Source organism: Gymnogyps californianus, chromosome Z (genome assembly GCF_018139145.2).
Source record: "Gymnogyps californianus isolate 813 chromosome Z, ASM1813914v2, whole genome shotgun sequence".
NCBI classification, from domain to species: Eukaryota; Metazoa; Chordata; class Aves; order Accipitriformes; family Cathartidae; genus Gymnogyps; species Gymnogyps californianus.
This window is the reverse complement of record NC_059500.1, coordinates 80634437-80655466: the sequence shown is the minus strand read 5'-3', so window position 1 is coordinate 80655466 and position 21030 is coordinate 80634437. Positions and strand designations below refer to the sequence as shown.

The following is a 21030-nucleotide window of genomic DNA, read 5'->3' as shown; positions in this document are numbered from 1 at the left end:
CAGAGTCAAGCAAGCAAAGTGATTCTGTTTTCCCCAAAGCTCTTCTCCTCCTCTAATTACATTTGAAATGTTTTGCACGCTATTGAAAATGTCACTTCCAGCTGCGGACCATTAAGGAGCCTACGTGGCACAGCCACGGGTTTTATTAGGGCAGGATTGCTTCTGGGGATTTTGATGGGAGCAAAACAGGCCTGGAGTGAAGTATTTTTTGTTACAAACATTGAACACTAGTTATGGTGATAGGGGATCTTCCACAAAGGCACAGTGGTGGCCAAACTATTTTAAAGACCGAGACCTGCATAATCAAGCAGGAACTGCTCAGATATGTGCTATTTCTTCCCTTCTGCCCCAAAGCGGTAATGGAGACAAATGTAGTGGTCCTGGTTTGTACTGGGGTCACTGCAGAAAAGCCCACGATGCTCTCCAAGGCGTTCCTGCACTTGATTTGTTCCTGAGCCCTTGTTCTCCTGGTACTGTTGGTCGAGGTGCCAACAGGATGCAAACAGATCTGCTCCGGCTCTTCTGCAAGCGCCAAAAGTTGAGTGATGGAGCAGCTGTGGCTGTCACGGTGGATCAGGATCCACCACCCAACAGTGTCCAGGGAAAAGGCTGATGAGCCATCGCTGCAGAGATCCTCCAGTTTCTCCTGCGTGGCCAGGCTGTGTGAGCAGTGGACAGGACCTAGGAAACTCCTTCCACCCTGCTACGTCCACACCACTTTTCTGGCTCCTCTTCCTCACTCTTTCATTGATGCCCACTCCATAAACCAGCTTGTGCTGATGGTTTGATGCCTCTGGGGTTACGTCTGTAGGGATATAGTTTCCTTTCCTGTTGTTTCTTAGGTGCTGTAATGTCTCTGAGCCCATTGCTCTGCAAAAGCCACACAGGAACAGAAGGTGTAAACAGGGAAATATCCTGAAACCAGGATTTCGTGACCTGAAAAGTGGTTCTGCAAACACAGTTTCTTCTCCTTCCACTGATGTGCTCCCCAGCACAGAGAGCCAGCTCAGCAGAGGGAAAGTCTCACATTTAGACTCTGTGCATTGCTGGACTTTGCATTTTTTTCCAGATCAATGCAAAAGGAAATTAAATGTATCTTTTCACAGTCTGAAACAAGAGAAAAACAATACCTTGTCTGGTAAAGCAGAATAGTTTCTTCAGCCCTGAACCAATCCTTCCATTTCCATATCAGCTTTTAAATGGGGTTTAATGCTGTGGCAGTGAAGTGTCACTTTGTGTGACACCACTCCTGGTACCAGGGGACATAGACAGGGTGGGAAGATGTGCTGCTCTGGACATAGCCAGTATAGTATTCACCTGGGGTGAATATATATATATATATATGCTGGATGGTCGCACTCAGAGTTGTGGTCAACAGCAAGATGTGCAAGTGGAGAGCAGTGACGAGTGGCATTCCTCAGGGGCTGGTGTTGGGACCGGCGCTGTTTAACATCTTTGTTGGTGACACGGACAGTGGGATTGAGTGCACCCTCACCAAGTTTGCCAACGACACCAAGCTGTGTGGTGCGGTCGACACGCTGGAGGGAAGGGATGCCATCCAGAGGGACCTCGACAGGCTTGAGAGGTGGGCTCTTGTGAACCTCATGAAGTTTCAACAAGGCCAAGTGCAGGGTCCTGCACATGGGTCGGGGCAACCCCAAGCACAAATACAGGCTGGGTGATGAGTGGATTGAGAGCAGCCCTGCGGAGAAGGAGGTACTGGTGGATGAAAAGCTGGACATGAGCCAGCAATGTGCACTCGCAGCCCAGAAAGCCAATCTCATCCTGGGCTGCATCAAAAGAAGCGTGGCCAGCAGGTCGAGGGAGATGATTCTCCCCCTCTACTCCGCTCTCATGAGACCCCACCTGGAGTACTGTGTTCAGCTCTGGGGCCCTCAGTGTAAGAAGGACATGGACCTGCTGGAGCAAGTCCAGAGGAGGGCCATGAAGATGATCAGAGGGCTGGAGCACCCCTCCTATGAAGACAGGCTGAGACAGTTGAGGTTGTTAAGTCTGGAGAAGAGAAGGCTCCGGGGAAACCTTATAGCGGCCTTCCAGTACCTAAAGGGGGCCTATAAGAAAGCTGGAGAGGGACTTTTTACAAGGGCTTGTAGTGATAGGACAAGGGGTAATGGTTTTAAACTGGAAGAGGGTAGATTTAGACTGGATATTAGGAAGAAATTCTTTACTGTGAGGGTGGTGAGGCACTGGCACAGTTGCCCAGAGAAGTTGTGGATGCCCCTTCCCTGGCAGTGTTCAAGGCCAGGCTGGATGGGGCTTTGAGCAACCTGGTCTAGTGGAAGGTGTCCCTGCCCATGGCAGGGGTGTTGGAACTAGATGATCTTTAAGGTCCCTTCCAGCCCAAACCATTCTATGATCCTATAATTTCTCTTGAGAAATGAAAAGCAATATAGGATAATTCTACAGCTTCCAGGTCTCCTAATCTAATTTAAGTTGCTAACCATCAGGAAGGAAAACAGGAAAAAGGAAAGACCAATTCTAGTGAGAGGGAAGAGAAATATTTTTTCTTTAAAGCAGACAGGAGGATGCTTTGGGGCAGTAGCACCATTTTTCTAAGAGTGACCAGCCAGCTCCTTGATTTGAGGTACCCTTGTGCTGTAAGGGACACCCTGTTGGTATTTGCTTTTCAGTGTCGATCCCCTGACAGAGTCCAGAGCTTGCTCTTTAAATAGCCCAGAGCTGATAAATGCATCTTTTACAGGGAACACCAGGAAAAGCTGCACTTTGTGCTTGCTTTGCCCTCAACTCCAACATGTGCTGGAAAGTCAGCTCTGGCCCATCTCTCCCTGTGATAAAAGAGCACATTTTTGTGGCAGCTCTCCTCGTGAGCGGCTGCTGGGACCAGGCTGGGGAAGAGGGAGGAGGGTACATGCATCTCATTCAGCCTCTTTTCTGATACCACTGCTTAGCACTGATCCTGTCCCAATCATGCTGTTCACTGCTGGCCGCGGGACTAAGATCACCAATTTATTCTATCCCGATCTGCAGTCATTGATCTCTCTCACTGGAGAAGGATGGGGAGTTTTCTTTCTTTCATCTTGTACTGTTTTAACTAAAGTTTTGATGGAAGCAGAGGAGCCTCCTGAATATGCTGCAGAGATGTTCATTGAACTTAAATGGAAATGAGCCTGCTAAAAAGATTAACGGCTGACACTGCCAACATGTTTAGAATAAATTTCCAAACAACAGTCCCAAAGAGCAAGTTGCTCCAGTTAGAGCGAGGTGGGAGCCCTGGGGAACTTGATAAGATCTGGCCAGGAGGCAGTAAACTGATGGGGATCGGCGAGGGTACTGCCTGCCAGCTCACCCCCAAAGCCCTGCTTAGTACCTTTGTCCTGCTGCTGGAGCCTGCGTGTTTGGGTGGTGCATCCAACTCCCCTGCCTGGGTGCTGCACCCGTGGTATTTGCACGGGTCTTGTCATTGGCACATGGCACTGTCCTCCCAGTTCAAGAGAGACAAGGACGTACTGGAGAGAGTCCAGTGAAGGGCCACAAAGATGATTCAGGAATTAGAGCATCTGTTGCATGAGGAGAGGCTGAGAGAGCTGGGACTGTTCAACTTGGAGAAGACAAGGCTCAGGGGGATTTTATCCATGTGTACAAGTATCTGATGGGGGGAGTAAAGAAGATGGAGCCAGACTCTTCTCACCAGTGCCCGGTGACAGGACAAGAGGCAATGGGCACAAACTGAAACACAGGAAATTCCATTTAAACATAAGAAAAAAGCTTTTTTCTCTGCATGGGTAATCAAACACTGGCACAGGTTGCCCAGAGAGGTTGTGGAGTCTCCATCCTTGGAGATATTCAAAATCTGACTGGACACAGCCCTGAGCAACCTGTTTTAGCTGAGCTTATCTAAGCAGGGGATTGGACTAGATGTTCTGCAGAAGTCCCTTCCAGCCACAATGATTCTGCAGTTCTGTGCCCCTGAAATTTAAGGGGCAAGTGGTGTCTTTGGTCAAGGCCTGTGCTTTGTAGCGCACAATTTTCCAGCTTGAAGAAGGTTCAGGAAGCTGAAGTACAAAACAGGAATGGCTGTGAGGCTGGTAGAGAACTGCCAACACATGGTGTGGAGGGATTGCAGTCCACAGGAGCAGGGTGGCTAGTTGACATAACTCAAAATGGTGCCATCCTTTTCTTTTCAGGGCTAAAGAAGATTAATATTTGCAAACTAAGGAAGCAGGCACATGGCAGTGAGTTCTTGGAAGAGCAAGAGTTGTTTAATGTCTCTGGGATGTAAATAATAAGTCACCAGAGATCTCTCGTCATGAACATAACCTTTCTTTGTCTGACTAATAACAGGACTTGTAAGTAGAACTGTCAGAACCTCCCGTCCCCCCAAGCTCAACAAGGGCTTCTTCTATTTCAACAAAGAAATAAGGAAAATGTTCCCAAATGCCCTTTTCTTCATTTTCAAGTTGCTTTTCCACTGGGGGAAAAAGAAAAAAAAAGAAGTAGAAAGCTAAAACGGAGCTATGACTCCTCAGAAGGCCCCAAGGCAAAAGTTAGGTGATTTGATGGTCCCTGCTAGATCATCCATCACTTTAGTCTGTCCTATGTTCATGTCCAGTCACGGCATTAGTGAATTCACCCTGGTTGCTTGGCAAAGTCAGGAGAGCGTGGGTAATTTCCTTGCATGTGCTAGCTGGCAGGGTCAAAGGAGCAAGTTGTAATTTACCTTCTGACCTTCAAATCCAAGTATGAAGGGTTTGGGGGTAATAGAGGCCGTAGAGAAAGACACTCAACCCTACAGCTTGCGGCCAACTAGCACTCCCAAAACGTGAAGGGACCACCACAAACCATGCACACACTGCTATGTCTTTTTTAATAGCTACAGGCATGTGTGGTGGAGGGGTGGGGGTTAGGTGGAAGATGAACTCCTATCTTTCTTTTGGCTTTAAGGCTTCATGTTTCCCTTAAAATGAAAGGAAGAATCAGCAGCGGTTTCTGTGACAGAAGCTGCTCCATTAACTTTTGCCCCCAAATCCTCTGATTTCCAGGAGATTTCATGCTTCTGGCTCTGGCAAACGGTTCTGCAGGGCCCTGATTCCCCTGGGGCTTTGTAAGGGTTTGTTGTCCCTAAGGCACAGTACTTCTTCCTGGGACGATTCCTGTGTTGGTATGTTGACAGGGGGCATGCCAGCCCCGGCTCTCCCTGCTCACTGCTGCTGCTACTGGTATTGCAGAAGCCCTGGCTCGTGCAAAGTGCTGGGCACGGACAAGCGATGGTCCCTTGCCCAGAGAGCCTGAAATCTAGCTTACCCAGGACCATGCTCCAACACCCTTATATCTGATCAAAAGCCAGCAACTCCCTCAAAAGCATGGCCTGACTCTAGAAGGGAGATCGGATTATGGTCTTGAGCAAGTTGACATCGCTTTTGGTATCAGAACAACATCATGTTCACTGGTGACATTATCTGAAGCAAATACCAATCATTTCTAGCACCAGCAGGGTGCTACTAAGGAGAGGTATCTCACCTCCTCACCCAAGCTATGTGAAAATATCCAAATCTTTCTTATTTTGCTGTTTTACTAGGAATCGCACCAGGTTGGCACTTGGAATATATTGACGTGAAGGACTCCGCCATGGACAAGACATTTCGCTTCCAGTGCGATCGTTGGCTGGCTAAAGGTGAAGACGATGGGCAGCTCATAAGGGAACTGGCTTGTGCCAATAATGACATCCTGGAACTGAAGGAACGGACTGGTAAGTTTAGAGTTGACTTGTGGCATTTGCTGAGGGACCTCAGAGGCCATAGGACCACATCTCCTGCAAGCTGCTCCACTAAACATTCCCATAAAATAGGCGTTTGTATTTGCAGGCTTTAAGGGCTGGATTATTTAAGGTACTCTTTAGTTCAAAAGTGCAATGCTGTGATAAGAAAGAAACAAATCAGGATTTATGAGGAAGAAAAAGATCTTGTTCTGGGTTGAAACCTAAGAGGGGTCCACCTGCAGCAGTTCAATCCAGCAGTAAGCCATAAGGACACATGGTTATGGTCTCATTAGAAATAATGCGCTTGAGTCTTTGAGGTGGAAAATAAGTTCAGTCCTCAAAGCTTTGTAAGTAACATTGCTCCAGCTTCTTCCTTAACATGTTCTGGGCTACTAGCTCAAGTATCCCAGCTGAACACGACAGCTGAGCTTAACACCCCATAGCCCTGGGTCTGCTCTGGGTAATTCCACCAAGTCCAAGGTAATTACACTGGTGTAATGTGGTGAGTGAGTGAGCGAGCGAGAGTAATTTAATCGTACTGATGATATGCAAAGTGCATCTCAAGAACTCCTGCACCGCAGTGCTCTTCTTCAGGAGAGTCCTGGAGAGTCAATAATCACATTACTTCAGTGTGATTTCACTGTGCCCCTGCAAAAAATCAGCCTTGTGATTGCCCTTTTGGGTACACTACATGCCAACACAGCATCTGAGCACATCCTGTTGGGTACATGGATGCCCTCACTTGTCCCTGTTAGGACCGGTGGCACAAAAACTGTAGGATTTGGGCTGTATTAAAAAGCGAGTGCTTAGCACAGCAGGGAGCTGGACACAGCTTGTTCAAGAGCAGCTCCATCTACTCTTGCTAGCTGATCGAGCAGTACTCACGTTTTTCATGTACTCTATCCCTGCATGAAATCCAAAGCACGTAGAAGTCAAAAGTCCCACAGATTTCAGTGTGGTTCCATCCTTATTTTGCAAATGCTTTCTTGTGTGCTGTGATAAATATTAGGAAGAGAGTTTTTAAGCAAAGAGACAGCCAAATGAAGAGATCTTTCTGGCCATCTGCTCTTCCTCTTCTGTTTAACGTGTGTGTTAATTATGCTTTAAAGCCTATGAGATTGTCACAGTAACAAGCGACAGAGAGGATGCAGAAACAAAGGAAAACATCTGGATCATCTTAGAAGGAAAGCTGGGCCGCTCGAAAGAATTCCTTATGGAAAACTCCTCCAAGAAAAGGAGATTTGAAAGGTAGTGGGACAGGATGGTGGGCTAGAGGAACTCCCCGCCAGCTCTGTGTCTTCCACAAATGCCACCTCCTCTCCAGGAAGGTTTACAGAGTTGCGTTTGTGCCATGCTGTTTCTCATCCCCCTCCCAAAAAGCCTAATGGCTTCTCACCTGGAGTAAAAGGAAGATGTAAAATTAGTTTGTGATGGGCAGACACAGAGCAGGTTTAAAAATGATAAGAAAAAGGCATTTGGTAACAGGAAATGTAGATGATGCGTGTGTGTGTGTGTGTGTGTGTCCTTTTGTATTAGTGCATACAAACGGGCTTCTGGCAAGCCCCCGGGGAGGCTGTGTATTTTTGAGCTGGGAGGAGCAGAAGGAAGCTGGAGGTGTTTTTAGTTCCTTTTACAGCATCTCACTGGCAGTGGGAATCAGAGAGAAAGTAAAAATAGTTGGAGGCTAAATGTTGTCAGAGCTGCTCAGATTTGACTTTCCAGATGAATCTGGCGGGGTAAGGCTGAAAGATCACTGTTGCGTGAGGAAAGCCGAATATCAGCCTCGTGCGCAGACGAGCTGGAGGCGCATCTATGCAACGTGGGGCAGATTCCTTCTCCCATGTGGGATCAAAGTGCTCCAGATGTGAGATGGCTTTTCTACTTTGTTTAAGGACACAGCATGCCCTTAGGAGACAGGAACCTCTTCAAAGCCACGGACACTGCTGATGTTCTGTTGCTTTGCAGGGAGGAAAGGTTTTTCTTGCCGCTCTGTAAATGAGTCCACAGCTGATGTGGACTCTGGTATGAATGGCTGAGATTTCATGTGAAACATGAAAGATTGGGAGGAGCTTCCTCCTGACCTTAAGCTGATGGTGTCTGCAGTGGAGTTAAAGACACCACTCTCCAAAGCGTTAGTCACAGTCCATACCTGGAGGCAGGTTGGAGTAAGGATCATTCCAAGGAGATAAACCTAACAGGTACGCAGGGAACATGACAGGGAGCCAGCCAAGGGTTTGAGAGAGACCTGTTGTTCCTGTAAACTGTTTTCAAGCTGAGCTTCAGGAAGGGTGGCTGAACTAGCAAATTTAAAACAGCTATGGTGGGTAGATGTGTAACAGATACAGTATCTGTCAAGGATGAATGAATAAGTACTGGAGGGGAAATTAGTCATTCTTTAGCTTTATCTGTAATGAGGCAAATTGATTTTGTATGTGGAACAGCTCAAGTTTATCCTGGAAAGTCCTAGTGGCAACAATTTAAAGTGTCACCCCTAATCAGAGAAAATACTAAATTTAAATATGGAAATTATACTTTGTGTTGAATGATTGTAGCTTAAATCAAATGACTTTAAATGAAGGCTTATCTTCCATCTTCCGTAGCCATGTGCAAATTACTTAATGTCCATATGAGACAAGTCACTGCCAGCCTTCAAGACGCTAACTGAAACTGCTCCCTGTTTCCTGTAGGGGAGCAACAGACACATTTCAGTTTTCTTCAAAGAACATCGGTGATATTGCAGCCATCTGTGTTGGTCACTGCCCAAAAGATGGGAAGAAGTCGTCTGCAAAAGCTGATGTCTTCTGGCATGTCCAAGAGATTATCATAACGGAGATGGAGCTTTGCAACAAGTAAGTGCCTTCTCATCTGCAAGGAGCTGCTCCAGGAGGGCACGGGGAGGCTGAGCAGCTCTGCATACATCCTCCTGAAGCATCTCAGACTTAAGCAATAGCAGAAAGTCTTTCCAAATCTTAATCCCTTTCTGAAAGCGAAGGACAAGCTGTTTGGTGTGTCGGGTACAGAACGTCCCTGCCTGACTTGCCTGTGCAATTTCTGAGTTGTTGGAGAGGGCATTTGCATGTGCAGGTAAGTTTATAAACCAGTTGGCTTGGGTGAACCTCGCAGCTATGACAAATTAATGTCTCAGCTTGTGGAAAATACTTAGACTGACTGAAATTTAAGGGGTTTGTAGGATGCTCTGCACAGACTGGCCTTTAGGTAAATCTTGTAAAAAGAGCTCCTAGGAAAAAGTTGAGAGTAAGACAAAACCTGAACCTCCAATTCAGACCAGTTTGGATGAGAGATCCTTCTGGTACAGTCCAAAAGGCCCACTGGAAAGGTTGCAGTCATGCAGCTCAGCTACTCTGATTTGAATATGACTGAAATCTGCCATGGCCGAAAAATGAACGTGTCTGAAGAGCCCTGAGCACGTCAGGTCCTACACGCTTTGGTCTGAGCCCCGTTCTTTGGAAGGGGTGACGTTCATGACTCAGGGAGCAGATAGCACAGGGACTATGAGCAACTGGAGGAGAATGTCCATTTGCAGAACAAACTGCTCTTCAGAGAAAATATCCACAATGTTAATTGTGGATTTCTTTTCTTCTCCATGATATTTCCATTGCTGCTAAAGAATTTAACTATAAGGAGTTTGCTCAGCTGAGACAGTTGAGTGTTTAAGAAGAAATCCTTGAAGTGTTGGGTTTTTTTAGAAGCTAAGAGTGTCTCCTCGCAAATTAATCAGCCAGCAGAAGAGCCACAATAATATTTGCTGAATGAAAACTCAGTCAATTACATACTAAAACATGTTCTTTTCTCCGGGTGGGGAAAAACCTGGAACCCTTGAAGTCCAGCTGTGCAATCAGATCTGTGCACTAAACTCATTGGGAGCATGCTGAAACTGCTGAAACAGTGTGTTTTGAAAGGGCCAAAGATCTTCTCATAAAGCCCCAGTTTTTTTAAAGTTGTTTTAAATTAAAGAGGGCAGCCAGGAGATACCGGTAAAGCCTGCAGCCTGCCATTGCACTGAAGCAGGGCTCCAGCTCTGCAGATGCAGCACTTCCCTGCGGTGTTTGATCTGCAAACGATCAACTGGAGTAGATTGCACCGTGAGAGTCAGCTCTCGCTTCAGGTATTCCCAGTCCCAAGCATCCAAAAAACCTCACTCAGTCATGCCAAAGACCAAATTAAAAGAGTTATGAGAATGCTGCAGCAATAGTTTTGAATTATACTGGGACTTTTGCCTTTTAGTAGTAGATCTTAGTATGTGAAAGGGCTATATTTAGAAGCTTTTTCTTGCAAACCTCAGGGCTAGAAAGGTCATCTTTTTTCTTCTTGCCCCTCATGAAGACTGGCATGCTCCATTATAACTCCAGACCATGAGATATTACATAGCCCAGGAAATAAAACTGCAGCACCAGGCAACCCCTCCACCCCACTCTCAGGCAGTTTTTCTGTCCCTGAGCCTAAAATTTTGCTCCCACCAGAATTTCTCATTTACAAAGCTTCTTTCCAGAGAAAGGAGTGCTTTACTTTGGCTGCGGAAAATGTCAAAAGTGTTGGAAGTGCTTAAGAAACACAGTACTGCTGGAATGGCAGTAACCCTTCCTCCAGGTGTTTATTTTACACACACGCACTGCAATCCAGCTACACTCCTTCCAGCAGGACCTGCTGCAGTTTGGTGAAGGCAAGGGAGGGGGAAAAACTCATTTGGAAATGATCTGCATCATTGGAAATGAAATACATCATTAAAAGCCGAGTGCTCCAGCCTCTGGCCGGGTGCCAGGTACGCGGTAATTTATGGATGTGCTATGTCCTCCCTGCACATCACCAGAGGCAGCACTGCAGAGCCAAGGGCTTTCGGCATCTGGTACCTATCATTTCTGTGCTCAATGCTTTTTTTTTGCCTGCTAAGGATGAGCTGAGTGATCTAGATGAGGAAAGGGGGGGTGGATTTAAACCTCCTCCTCCCATCCTTCCCATTCCCTTTTTCCTAGTTCCTAGTCCAACCATACCATGAGTGAGGATAACTGCTGATCTCCCTGCTCTCAGACCAGTTATACTCAGCAGCGCTGGGCTGCGTTAGCTGCGGGGCTGATCGCTTGTCCTGCCTCGGTGGGTCTTTAAATGGACATGCCATTGCACAGGCAAAAGAGGTGACAAGTGCCCCACACCAGCCCTCCCATATGCAGGGTGCCTGTGGCTGTCTAGGGAGCTGTTGGGCTTCCCAGTTGCAGTTGCAATGCTCAATCATGGCTGTCTTTCTAGAGAGAAACTCTAGTGCTAACACATATATAGAAAAGTATTGAAACAGCATTAATATTGGGCAATTTAGTAGCATGCTCAGTCCATAACATTTGCCCAATAAAGTGGCCTTCCATACCATTAACGTGTTGCCAATTTTCCTTCGGCAGATACTTTTTCAGGTGCAATGTGAAAATCCCTCTGCGTTACAAGAGACGGGACTACAAAGTCTTTGAGTGTGCCAAGGTCACCGAGAGCTTTGCCAGCAAAGCCCGGAGCTTGGTGCCAGTCAAATACGAGACCATCGTGGTCACAGGCTTTGAAAAGGGCGCGGGGACCGATGCCAACGTGTTCATCACCATCTTCGGGTTGAACGGGGACTCGGGAAAGCGGGCGCTGAAGCAGAAGTTCAGGAACCTCTTTGAGCGGGGCAAAACCAACAGGTTTTACCTGGAAACGCTGGACATGGGGGAGCTAAAAAAAGTCCGGATTGAACACGACAACAGCGGCCTGGCATCGGGCTGGCTGGTGGAGCGAGTGGAGATCACCAACTCGGCAACTGGCGTGACCACCATATTTCCCTGCGGGAAGTGGCTGGATGAAAACCGGGGCGATGGGTTAATCTGGAGGGAGCTTTTTCCTAGGTACTGAGGAGGGCAGGGCTGCAGAAGGGTTTCGGTCCCTTCTGCATGCGCATTTTTATCATTATACTGTTTTATATTTCATTTTACTTTTTAAAATGCTGCCTTTTATATTGAGAGATTTTTAGTAGCAAGATGTGCTTCCTGGGTTAACATTTTGTAAAAGTAATACTGCTTTTTTTTAAGACGCATATAAAAATGTGAATGAAATAAATACATTTCTCGCTTATTTATGATTAAAAGCCACAACTAGCAGAGCCATAAACTATCCTTTAACAGCTCAGATGCCATCTTCTGCTTTCAGTGCTTTGCCTTGCCAGGGCTGGGAAAGCCCACTGGCCTCCACCACTGATGAGCTCCCCTTTTAGATGAGTAAAGAGGATAAGAGAATTGAGCCAATATATTTAAGAAAACTGAGCTTGGAGATCCCAGTTTTTCCCACTTCTGGCAGCTGCGAACACTGCATGTCCGTACACACACATGCACACCTCCAGAAGGCACCGTATTGAAAGCAGTGGGCACAGCAGGGATTTCTGCAGGGAGGTTGGGAAGGAAGGACCCGTTATCCACCCAGTCAGGTCTCAAGGGGTGGCATCTGGGTGGTGTTTTCCACCTGTGGTCTTTCCCCAACAAGCCAGACCCAGCTCTTGGACAGAATTCGTCTGGGTCTGCCCAGAGCTGAGATCTACAGTTACAGCAGCCAGAGCAAAAGACCTACCAGATGATAATCAATTCCACTGCAAGAAAGCTGTGCTAACTATATTCAAAGCTGTCTGAGGATAATCTTACCCTATATGGCCTGAATACCAACTCCATTTCAGAGCAGCTGCCATTCATTTTAATTTTTTTTCTTTTAATAAGGATTGCTGTTTTGATTTTTTCTGTGGTGGAGAAGAGATTTCCCGGCTACAATAAGGGCCAGTGCTCCTGTAGATGAGCTCTTCCCAGCTACTCGCATCTCTACAAGCACCAAGAAGAAAAGCTGTTTACAAACCATTACTTCTGGAGCCCTGCCTCCCTCCCCAGGGAGCAAAGCAGCAGGACACATCCTTTGGAGGAGAAAGGGGGGTGTCTGAGCCACCATGAGAAGAAGACCTTCCTCCTGGCCCACCCGTGTCCTAGGAGAGGTCGTTCGCCCTCCTACAAGCTGGTTTTAAACAAGCACTTTGTGCAAACAGGGATCAAATGGGTCAAGAGTGGGTTAAACCTGCTGAGCTCACCCACCCCGTCAGTCCCTATGTTGGGGACGATGCTTCTGGATGTGACCTGGATGTGCCTGGCCACAAGGCAGGACTGGCCCACTGCTGAATCCCTGCCTGGTCATGGGCAAAGGAGGCCCCAGCAAAGGCTGGTGATGCTGAGACAGGAGTTAGGGGCGTATTGCAGGTGCTGTCAATTGCTCCTGGATATTTAAAAGCTGCTGCATCCCACCAAAGCCCCGCTAGGGAAGTACTGCATTTTATTTTCCGCAGCAGTCACCACTGAAGAGACTCGAGCTTATTCAGGGCTGTCTGTGCCAGCTCACAAATAATAGCTCAGACTAATTCATTTTAGAAACCTTTATGGTAACTGATGGTTTTAGAGCAGAGCAAGTTGCTTAAATGAGCCCAGTAATCAACCTCATCAATGATCAACTACTCACTGAAGGGAATAATAATAGCAGCCTTTACTGGCTGTATTCTCCCTCCTCACTGCAGACTGGCGCTACCAAGCTCTGAGCAAGGACCGAGCCGGGGGCTGGGAGCTCACAGGAGGACCAGAATAGACCTCAGGAGGGCTGAAGTCGGGTGCTGGGCTCAGCGGGCGTGTTGCATCCCTAGAACCTTGCTGGGATGGGGCTCAGGGTCCCCGGACAGTGAGGGGGTCCCACGGGCAGGGTCCGGAGCATTTGCTTTTGCTGCGCTTGTGCAGTGTCGTTGCAAAGCAGCGGTTCCCCAGTGGGTGTTTTGAAACAAAAAAAGGGTCAGGCTTTTGATCTCTCTGCTTTCCCTCCCACCCCAGTCTACCAGGGCTATGAAAAAACCCTCCCTGTCAATAGATGTGTCCCATTTTTAGACAAATGTGCGCTGCGGTGAAATAGGAGTTTTTCCCATTAAAATGCTGTAGTTCCAGCGTTTCCAGTTGGCTCCAGTCAGCACCCACTTGGTGCGGAGATGCCAGAGATGCTGGTTTTACAACATCGCTGCGTCGCAGCAGTTTAACTCCTGCCAGCCCCCGAGCAAATTCACTGTGACGCACGTGGGACCTGTACTGCTCCGTGCTTCCAGCCCTTGGGAGCAGTGAGGCAGCTCCTGATCCACACACCATCCCTGCATGGAGCAAGGAGGAAAGAGAAATCCTTATCTTGCTCACATCTGGGAGTAATCACATGTAGCACGTAGCTACAGCCATGGATCGAGGTCCTGTTGAAGCAGGAATGAACATCTTCGGGGTCACCAAATCACTGCGGAGGTGAGAGACGGGATTGCAGATACCTGGGTTGCCATCAAAACCACCCGCCATCCCTGGACGGGCATGTTTAACACAAAAGCTGTGCTGACCTCCAGGCAATGCTGCCCTGAAAAGGGCTGAAGGGGAGTTTGCTGATACGGGGTCAGCGGCCTCACTGCCTCCCAGGGAGGCAACCTTGGCAAAGCATGAAAAAACTCCGCTTTTTTCTTCTAAAGGCTTCAGAAATGCCCCTTGTTTGTGCAAAACTCAGCTCCACCCTGGCTCTGGGGAGTCGTTCTGTTGCTACAACAACTAATGCTACAAAAGTAATAAAGGCAAGAGTGGAGTTTTTCCAAGGGCTGGATTTGCATTAAGCTGCTAAAACCAACATGTTCTTGGCCAAGTGGAGAACTGGGGAGGAGAAAAGCCAAACTTGTCCGAGCGCTGTGCCTTTTGCAGGGCTCAGGCAATCCCTGCCTGCTGGGGCAGAGCATCCCAAAGCTGTATGTTGGGCAGATGCACAGCTCCTGCTCCCCGTGCCACCCTCTACCTTTTTTTTTGCTCTTTATTTCTTAATTCGTGGGGGTTCAACACACATGCCTTCATCCAAAACTGTTAATGTAGGTGAGAAGCAAGAGCAAAGGACAAGGACGGCGGCACTCAGCGGGAGTCTGCAAAACCAGACTATCCCATCGTCTCTGTGGTCCCCATCGTTTTGGGAGGCCGGTGAAGTGCTGTGTTTACAAAAGCACTTGGGTGCTGCCAGTGAAAACAAATATAATCAAGGAGTCCTTTGCAGTGTTGGATGCTAAAAGGGACTGGTTGTCTCTTGCTGCAGGACGCAGAGAATTATTTGAAATCTCTGTGAAAGTGTTGTGAAACGTTTTTGATAGAACCATCTACCTACACCAACCTTATGTGCACGAAGGCAGAATAACTGAGGGCTGTGAAGTATCTATCTTATAATCTCCCCTGCCCCATCATTATGTGTAGAGGTCCATTTTGACATAGAAAAAAGCTCATTTTAAAAAAAAACAGCAAAATAAGATATTTACTGATGGGGTTGTACCGCTCTGAGCTGGAACCTGGGGGCCAGCTGAGGATTCAGATACTACAAAACATAAATAAGGGCTAAGCTTCCCGACCCCGGGCAGCTGCTGTGAGAGCAGATGCTCGCAGTGAATAAAGACGTTGTATCTTGGCCCGTGCTGTTATACCTTAATGGGCACAACCCCTCTCCCTCCCCGGCGCAGCCACTGGTTACTGCTCACCGTGCTCGGCAGGGTTTTTATCAGATCGCAGCGGCGTATTTGCTGTGGCAGCTTTGAAGCAAAACCGATTGCCATCTCAAGCAACTCTCTCAGCACCGTTACCCTTTCGAAGGACATCAGCAAGATCTCAGCGAGCAACTGAGATTTTCCCCAGCTGGACCAGCAGGTCATTTTTAACCTGTTTTCTGTTTTCTGGATGTGTAAAAGCTTCCTATAATGGGAGCTTCGTATTGCCTGAGTATGGTGCATCCCTTATGCAGCCTTTGCTGGACGCTGGAGGAGCCGGCAATTCCTTTCGGCTACGGGAACCAAATCTCTACAATCAGCATCTGCCTGTCTCCAAGGTTTATTTAGTCTAATCACATAGGTGAAGCTGTGGACTGGCCTCAGCCTTTCTACATGAAATGCATGAGGAGGAACAGCCGAATCGAGAGTGGGTAGGAGCAGAGACTGGCACCATTCATTGTGGGAAAAAATAAAAGTGCAAGAGGACCTATGAAATGAGCTGTGCAGGATGCAAAGTTGGGTGTATGGTCCAGTTGATTCTCCAACAGGTAAGAAAAGGATTGGAAATACCCTCAAATATATCTGTATTAGTTTGGAGGATTTTTTTTTTCCTTCCAATAAGTTTCTCTTTCCTCAGTTATTAAACAGGAGACCCACAGGGAGGGAGATGCTTCTCCACCGGGAGGGATGGAGGACCTGTTGGTATCTCTGCAGGACTTGCTAGAGATATCCCACAAGCATCACAGGATGTGTTTAGAGGAGAAATCTCTCTTTAACAGGCAATTTCCAGCCTGGTTCTAGAAAGTGATTTTGGTACCTAATCACAAAATTGGTGCCACAGGACATCACGTACGGTGGTGGGCCCGGCGTGGAGAGCCTCACCTCGCCTCTGCCACGGAGCTCAAGCACCAACAGCCTCTGCAAACCAGCTGGGCAGAGTATTTTATACCCCAGCAGCATCTATTTGCACATCAAAGTCCAAAGGCATAAGCAGTGAACGAAGAATTGACTCCGACCCAAAGAAACAAGAAACGAGCGGGTAAATAAAGACCAAGCAATCGCCCTGCCAGGTGACTTCTGTGTGGCACAGGTTTATAGTTAGCAATGCAGTTTGTTTTATTAGTTATAAATAAAGTACAAAAAATCCACCAAAAGTGAATCTAAGCATTTACACAATTTCTAATGTCTTTTCATTTCTTCAATGCACTATTGCTTTAATATTAATAATAAATATTTTTCTAGCTTTCTTCTATAAAATAGTCTATGTAGCAAAATGTTGCACAGCACAACAGAACAGCAGTAGGAGTACAAAAATGTGGGTGATCCTTTCACCAGCCCGGGTCATTAAAGGAGAGGATTTTTGTTCGCTCGCTCCTTGTTTTACTTACCCCTTTTACAGTGTCTTTGAGGGTGGGAACAACTGAGCCCCTGTCCCCACACAGCTCAAAATCGGAGCTCCAGGCTACAGGGGAGGAGTGTTACAGAGCAGCAAGGAAAAAAACACAGACAGGTTTTAAACCCAGGGTAAGGCAAAGTCAACAAAGCAGAGCAGCACCCTGAAGGGACAGAGAGAAAAAAATTAAGGTACAGTCATTTTGTGCCTTTCTAACCCAAAAGAGAATTGCATCCAAAGCCTTTTGGGAGGGATGGCTACTGGCTGAGCACATGCATCGAACCCCACTTCTGTCCATACATGGCCGAGCATCCGCGCTGACCAAGAGTGGTTATGGCTTAAAGCTTAAAATATTATCAAAGGTGCTCTAACCCTCTTGCGAGGCTCGAGCACTTGATATTCAGGAGCCTTTTGGGAAAGGGCAGTGCGTTGCGAGGGCGGCGCGGCCGTGGCTGGGGATGGGAGCGGGACGCTTGGCCACCGCTGCGGGAGCGGGACGTCAGCCTGGGGCTGACCCCCTGCTTGGGGACAGGAGGGCTCCGGTGCAGGTCTCAGCTCTACAGTGGATTAAAAATCTCCAAGTTGAGGTTTCCCCCTTAACAGGGGGGATGAAACCGACTGATCAAGAAGATCAGCGCTGAGGGCTTCGGCTCCATGCATGTTTCAGAGCTGGGTTATAGCAAATGCTTGTGGCCAGGCGTTACAAAGGGATGCCAAATCACTCCCACGTCCATCCCAGCCCCTCTCAGCTAGACCGCGGGTCAACCCTTAAAAATTGCAACGAATCCCTCAGTTTTGTTGCCTCCAAGCTCAGGCTCAATCGATTGCCTCCTTCATCCTCCCCACAGCGCCCAGCTGGGTGCGTGCGCAGAGGGTGAAAAGAGCCAGACCGAGCACCGATAGGCACCAAAAATTGGACAGAGCCACCACGCCTAGGCTTCCTTCCTCAGCTTTTGAAGCAATTTGCAGAGTCTTGCACTAAATGCATGCGTTGGCCCAAGCACAGCCTTGCAGCAGGGGCCTGCCGGGTGTTATTGCAGGGTAACACATGCAGCAAGAGCAGTAGCATCACCAGCGGCGTCAGTGACAGGGCGGTAGCAAGAATCGACCAAAACGTTTTGGTTTTGCAGAGCGCCGTTAACCACCTTCAATGCGCGAGGACACAAGTGAAAGGATCACCAGAGTTTGATTATGAGTGCAAATAATATTCATATATATGTGCTAAACACAGTCACTATATTGCAGTTTTCCACTATGTCACAGCATACAGAATCAAAGGTTTGCATTTTTATGGAATGTATCCAAGGTAACAGCACCACAGTAATACAGTTTGTAATCACACACCCTGATTTTTTTCTCTTTTTTTTTTTTGACAAGATAAGCATTACCCCCCACATCCCATGTTTAATTTTTTTTTTTAAAGTACCGATGCATGCAAAGCATTCCATTCCCAGAAACAATGCAAAAATGAGGTAATAGGAGTAATAAAAAAAATTAGTATTAATTTCTAAATAAATAAATTATAATTAAAAATGCAAAAAACAACTATAAAAATAATTAAATAAGAACCCACAATATCTACAAGTTAGTCATAAATTATGATTGTTAAATATAAGGCATTTAAACTCACAAAACCCTGTAAACTATCAATGTTTTGTTCCTAGAGATTTTTTGTTGTTTGTTTCGTTCTGTTTTTAAACTCATCCTGTTATCGCAACCTACTCGTACAAATTATTTAAACGCAAAGGAACCTGACACAGATGCAACTCCAGACGCTGTAAATTCGCACGCACCTTGGGATCAGTCACTCACACGAGACCACGGGAGTTTGGTGCTTTTCTTCACCAAAAGGTTTTTTTTTTGTTGTTTTTTTTTTTTAAAAACTGTGCTTGTTCATTAGGCAAATAGTAATACTTTCGCATAGGCTTTAAGAAAACGCGCGGTTCGGAAGCGCTCCTCATTCCCTCCCTGCCTGGCCAGGGTCCCAATCGCCCCGTTCCTCCCCCTGCTTTGCCCCCAGCTCACGCCTGGACAGACCAGACCGGCTTACAGTGTATTTCACCAGCAAAGCCTTGCTTTGCTTGTCCACATTATTAGGAATATTAGTATTATTTTCAATGCTGCTTCAATCTGCTGCTGCTGGAGCAAGGTATTGATGGTATTGATAGACCACTCCTTGACCCATGGACATCAGGGCTGGGACCGCCACATCCCCCAAGAAGCCATCGCTTGCGCTGGGTGGCAAATACATCATATATCATAAAATCATAGAATCATAGAATGGTTTGGGTTGGAAGGGACCTTTAAAGGTCATCTAGTCCAACCCCCCTGCCATGAGCAGGGACATCTTCCACTAGATCAGGTTGCTCAGAGCCCCGTCCAACCTGCCCTGGAATGTTGCCAGGGATGGGGCATCTACCACCTCTCTGGGCAACCTGTGCCAGTGTTTCACCACCCTCATCGTAAAGAATTTCTTCCTTGTGTCTTCCTTATATGCGCCATGTGTCCCCCTCCACTCCCTCCCACCTGCATGGGCACAGCAAGAGAGGGGCTCCTGCATCCTTGCACCCGTGGGGCTCCCCTCTTTCCCTCCCCTCTCCAGCTGTGAAAAAAAAATTCTCTGGGGTGCCTCTGAGGTTGGTGTTTCCCAATTTCAGCTCACGGGAATCCCACGATCTCTCAGACAGTAATTTATGATTGTTTCTACTTGGAGAGCATCGCTTGGCTCCAGCGAAACAGATGCTCAGGGGAGCCAGAAATCATTCCCACCACATCAGCATTTTCAATATATAATGTTCCTGACTAATTCCCCTTGCTCCTTTGCATCTCTCTTTTGCTCCCCTAGTATGCAAAAAAAAAAAAAAAAAAAAAGAAAGGATTTAAAAAAAAAAAATAGAAAAAAGGGTTTTGGTTGTGAATGTTGGTTCTCCGGAAGGTTTTCAGCTTGGTCGCTGCAGTTGGCGTGCTGAGGTCTTTATTTCAGGGGGAGCTTGGATCACAACAGCTCTCTCCTTCAGGGACGAACCCCTAATTTTGTTTTGAGTGTTAATGCAATTAAGTTTCGTTTTAATAACCACTCCATTCTCCGTATGGATACGGCCTGAAACGTGTATACAAATGCACGTAGGTGTGGGTGCATGTGCTTTGAGGCAGGGTCACAACCCAGCCCCTCCGAAAAGCAGCGAACCCCCCTTCCAACCTGCCTTCCCCTCCCGCGCCAAAATCCTCGTGGCCTCAGCAGTGCCTTGTGAGCACTGAGTTTTCTCCCGTCCTGTTATCAGAGATGCTTTTGCATGGGAGAGGAGTTGGCAGCGTACATCTCTCAGCACCTCTCCGGCGTTATTATACCCCAAAGCACAGCTATAGGCGCCAACTCCAGTAACCATCATTTTGGACCAGTGCTGGCAGGGCTGCGGCAGCCAGCCAGCCTCACGGCTCACAGGAGAAAGCATCATGGACAACGGCAATCATGAAGACAGCCCTTCCTTGGATTTCGATATGCCAAGCGACTTCGTTAAGATACGGAAAGCAAAGAAACAGCGTCTACTTCAATATTGTGCCCCTACAAAAGTGTCCAGCACCAGCAGATAAGCAGGAACGAAGCTTCTCCCTATTGCTTCATTCATTTCATTCCCAATTTTTATTTTTTTTAAGCTTCTCTAAATTTGCAACACACTGTAAATGCAAGGAAAGGAAGCACACGCGGCTGAGGCAAAGAGCGCAACCCTTCTGACTGTAAACAGGATTTTGCTTTTTCGCCTCTTCCCCCCCAAGGGTGGGAAAGCTTGACCTCTTTATTCCCCCTCTGCAATGTATTAATCAGGCACCAAAATAAGGAATCTATGAAAAAATATTTGGTGCAAATTAGGTAACAGCAACATGTCCACCACAAGATGAGTAGGGCATCAAACACAACATTTCTTAAGCTAACATGCTCCAGCTGCCATCCATAGAAATAGCTAAAGGACCCCTAACATGTTTCTACGTATTCGAGAGGTATATATACAATCCTCATGAAATGCAGGATTGACAGGCCAGACTACCACAGCTAGTTCCTTCATGTTCAACACTAAATCTTCTGCAGCACGGGGTCTCTGAGCTCCGGGAATGCCAGCTCCCTTTCACCGGGCCCGTATCCTGCGTATGTGCAATATCTCCTACCGCTAGATATTGTACCGCCACCTCCTCCTCCTCCTCACTAACGTGCCTGCAGACTTTTCCTCTCAATCAAATGGCTCAGAAGGCAAAAATTTTGCTGCAAGGGTTTATGGCCATACGACCTGGTAAGGAAAATGGTGTGTCCAGCCAGTCCTT

General features: G+C 47.3%; 1 protein-coding gene across 1 annotated transcript in view; it reads left to right on the top strand.

Moving 5' to 3' along the window:
* Positions 1–11626, top strand: part of LOXHD1 (lipoxygenase homology PLAT domains 1) — a 79609-nt gene extending 67983 nt beyond the window's left edge. Inside the window, exons 22-25 of the mRNA XM_050913348.1 lie at positions 5558–5728; positions 6847–6985; positions 8425–8586; positions 11146–11626. Of these exons, the coding sequence (XP_050769305.1) occupies positions 5558–5728; positions 6847–6985; positions 8425–8586; positions 11146–11626 (953 nt within the window). The remainder of the gene's footprint in view (positions 1–5557; positions 5729–6846; positions 6986–8424; positions 8587–11145) is intronic.
* The last annotated feature ends 9404 nt before the right edge of the window (positions 11627–21030 follow it).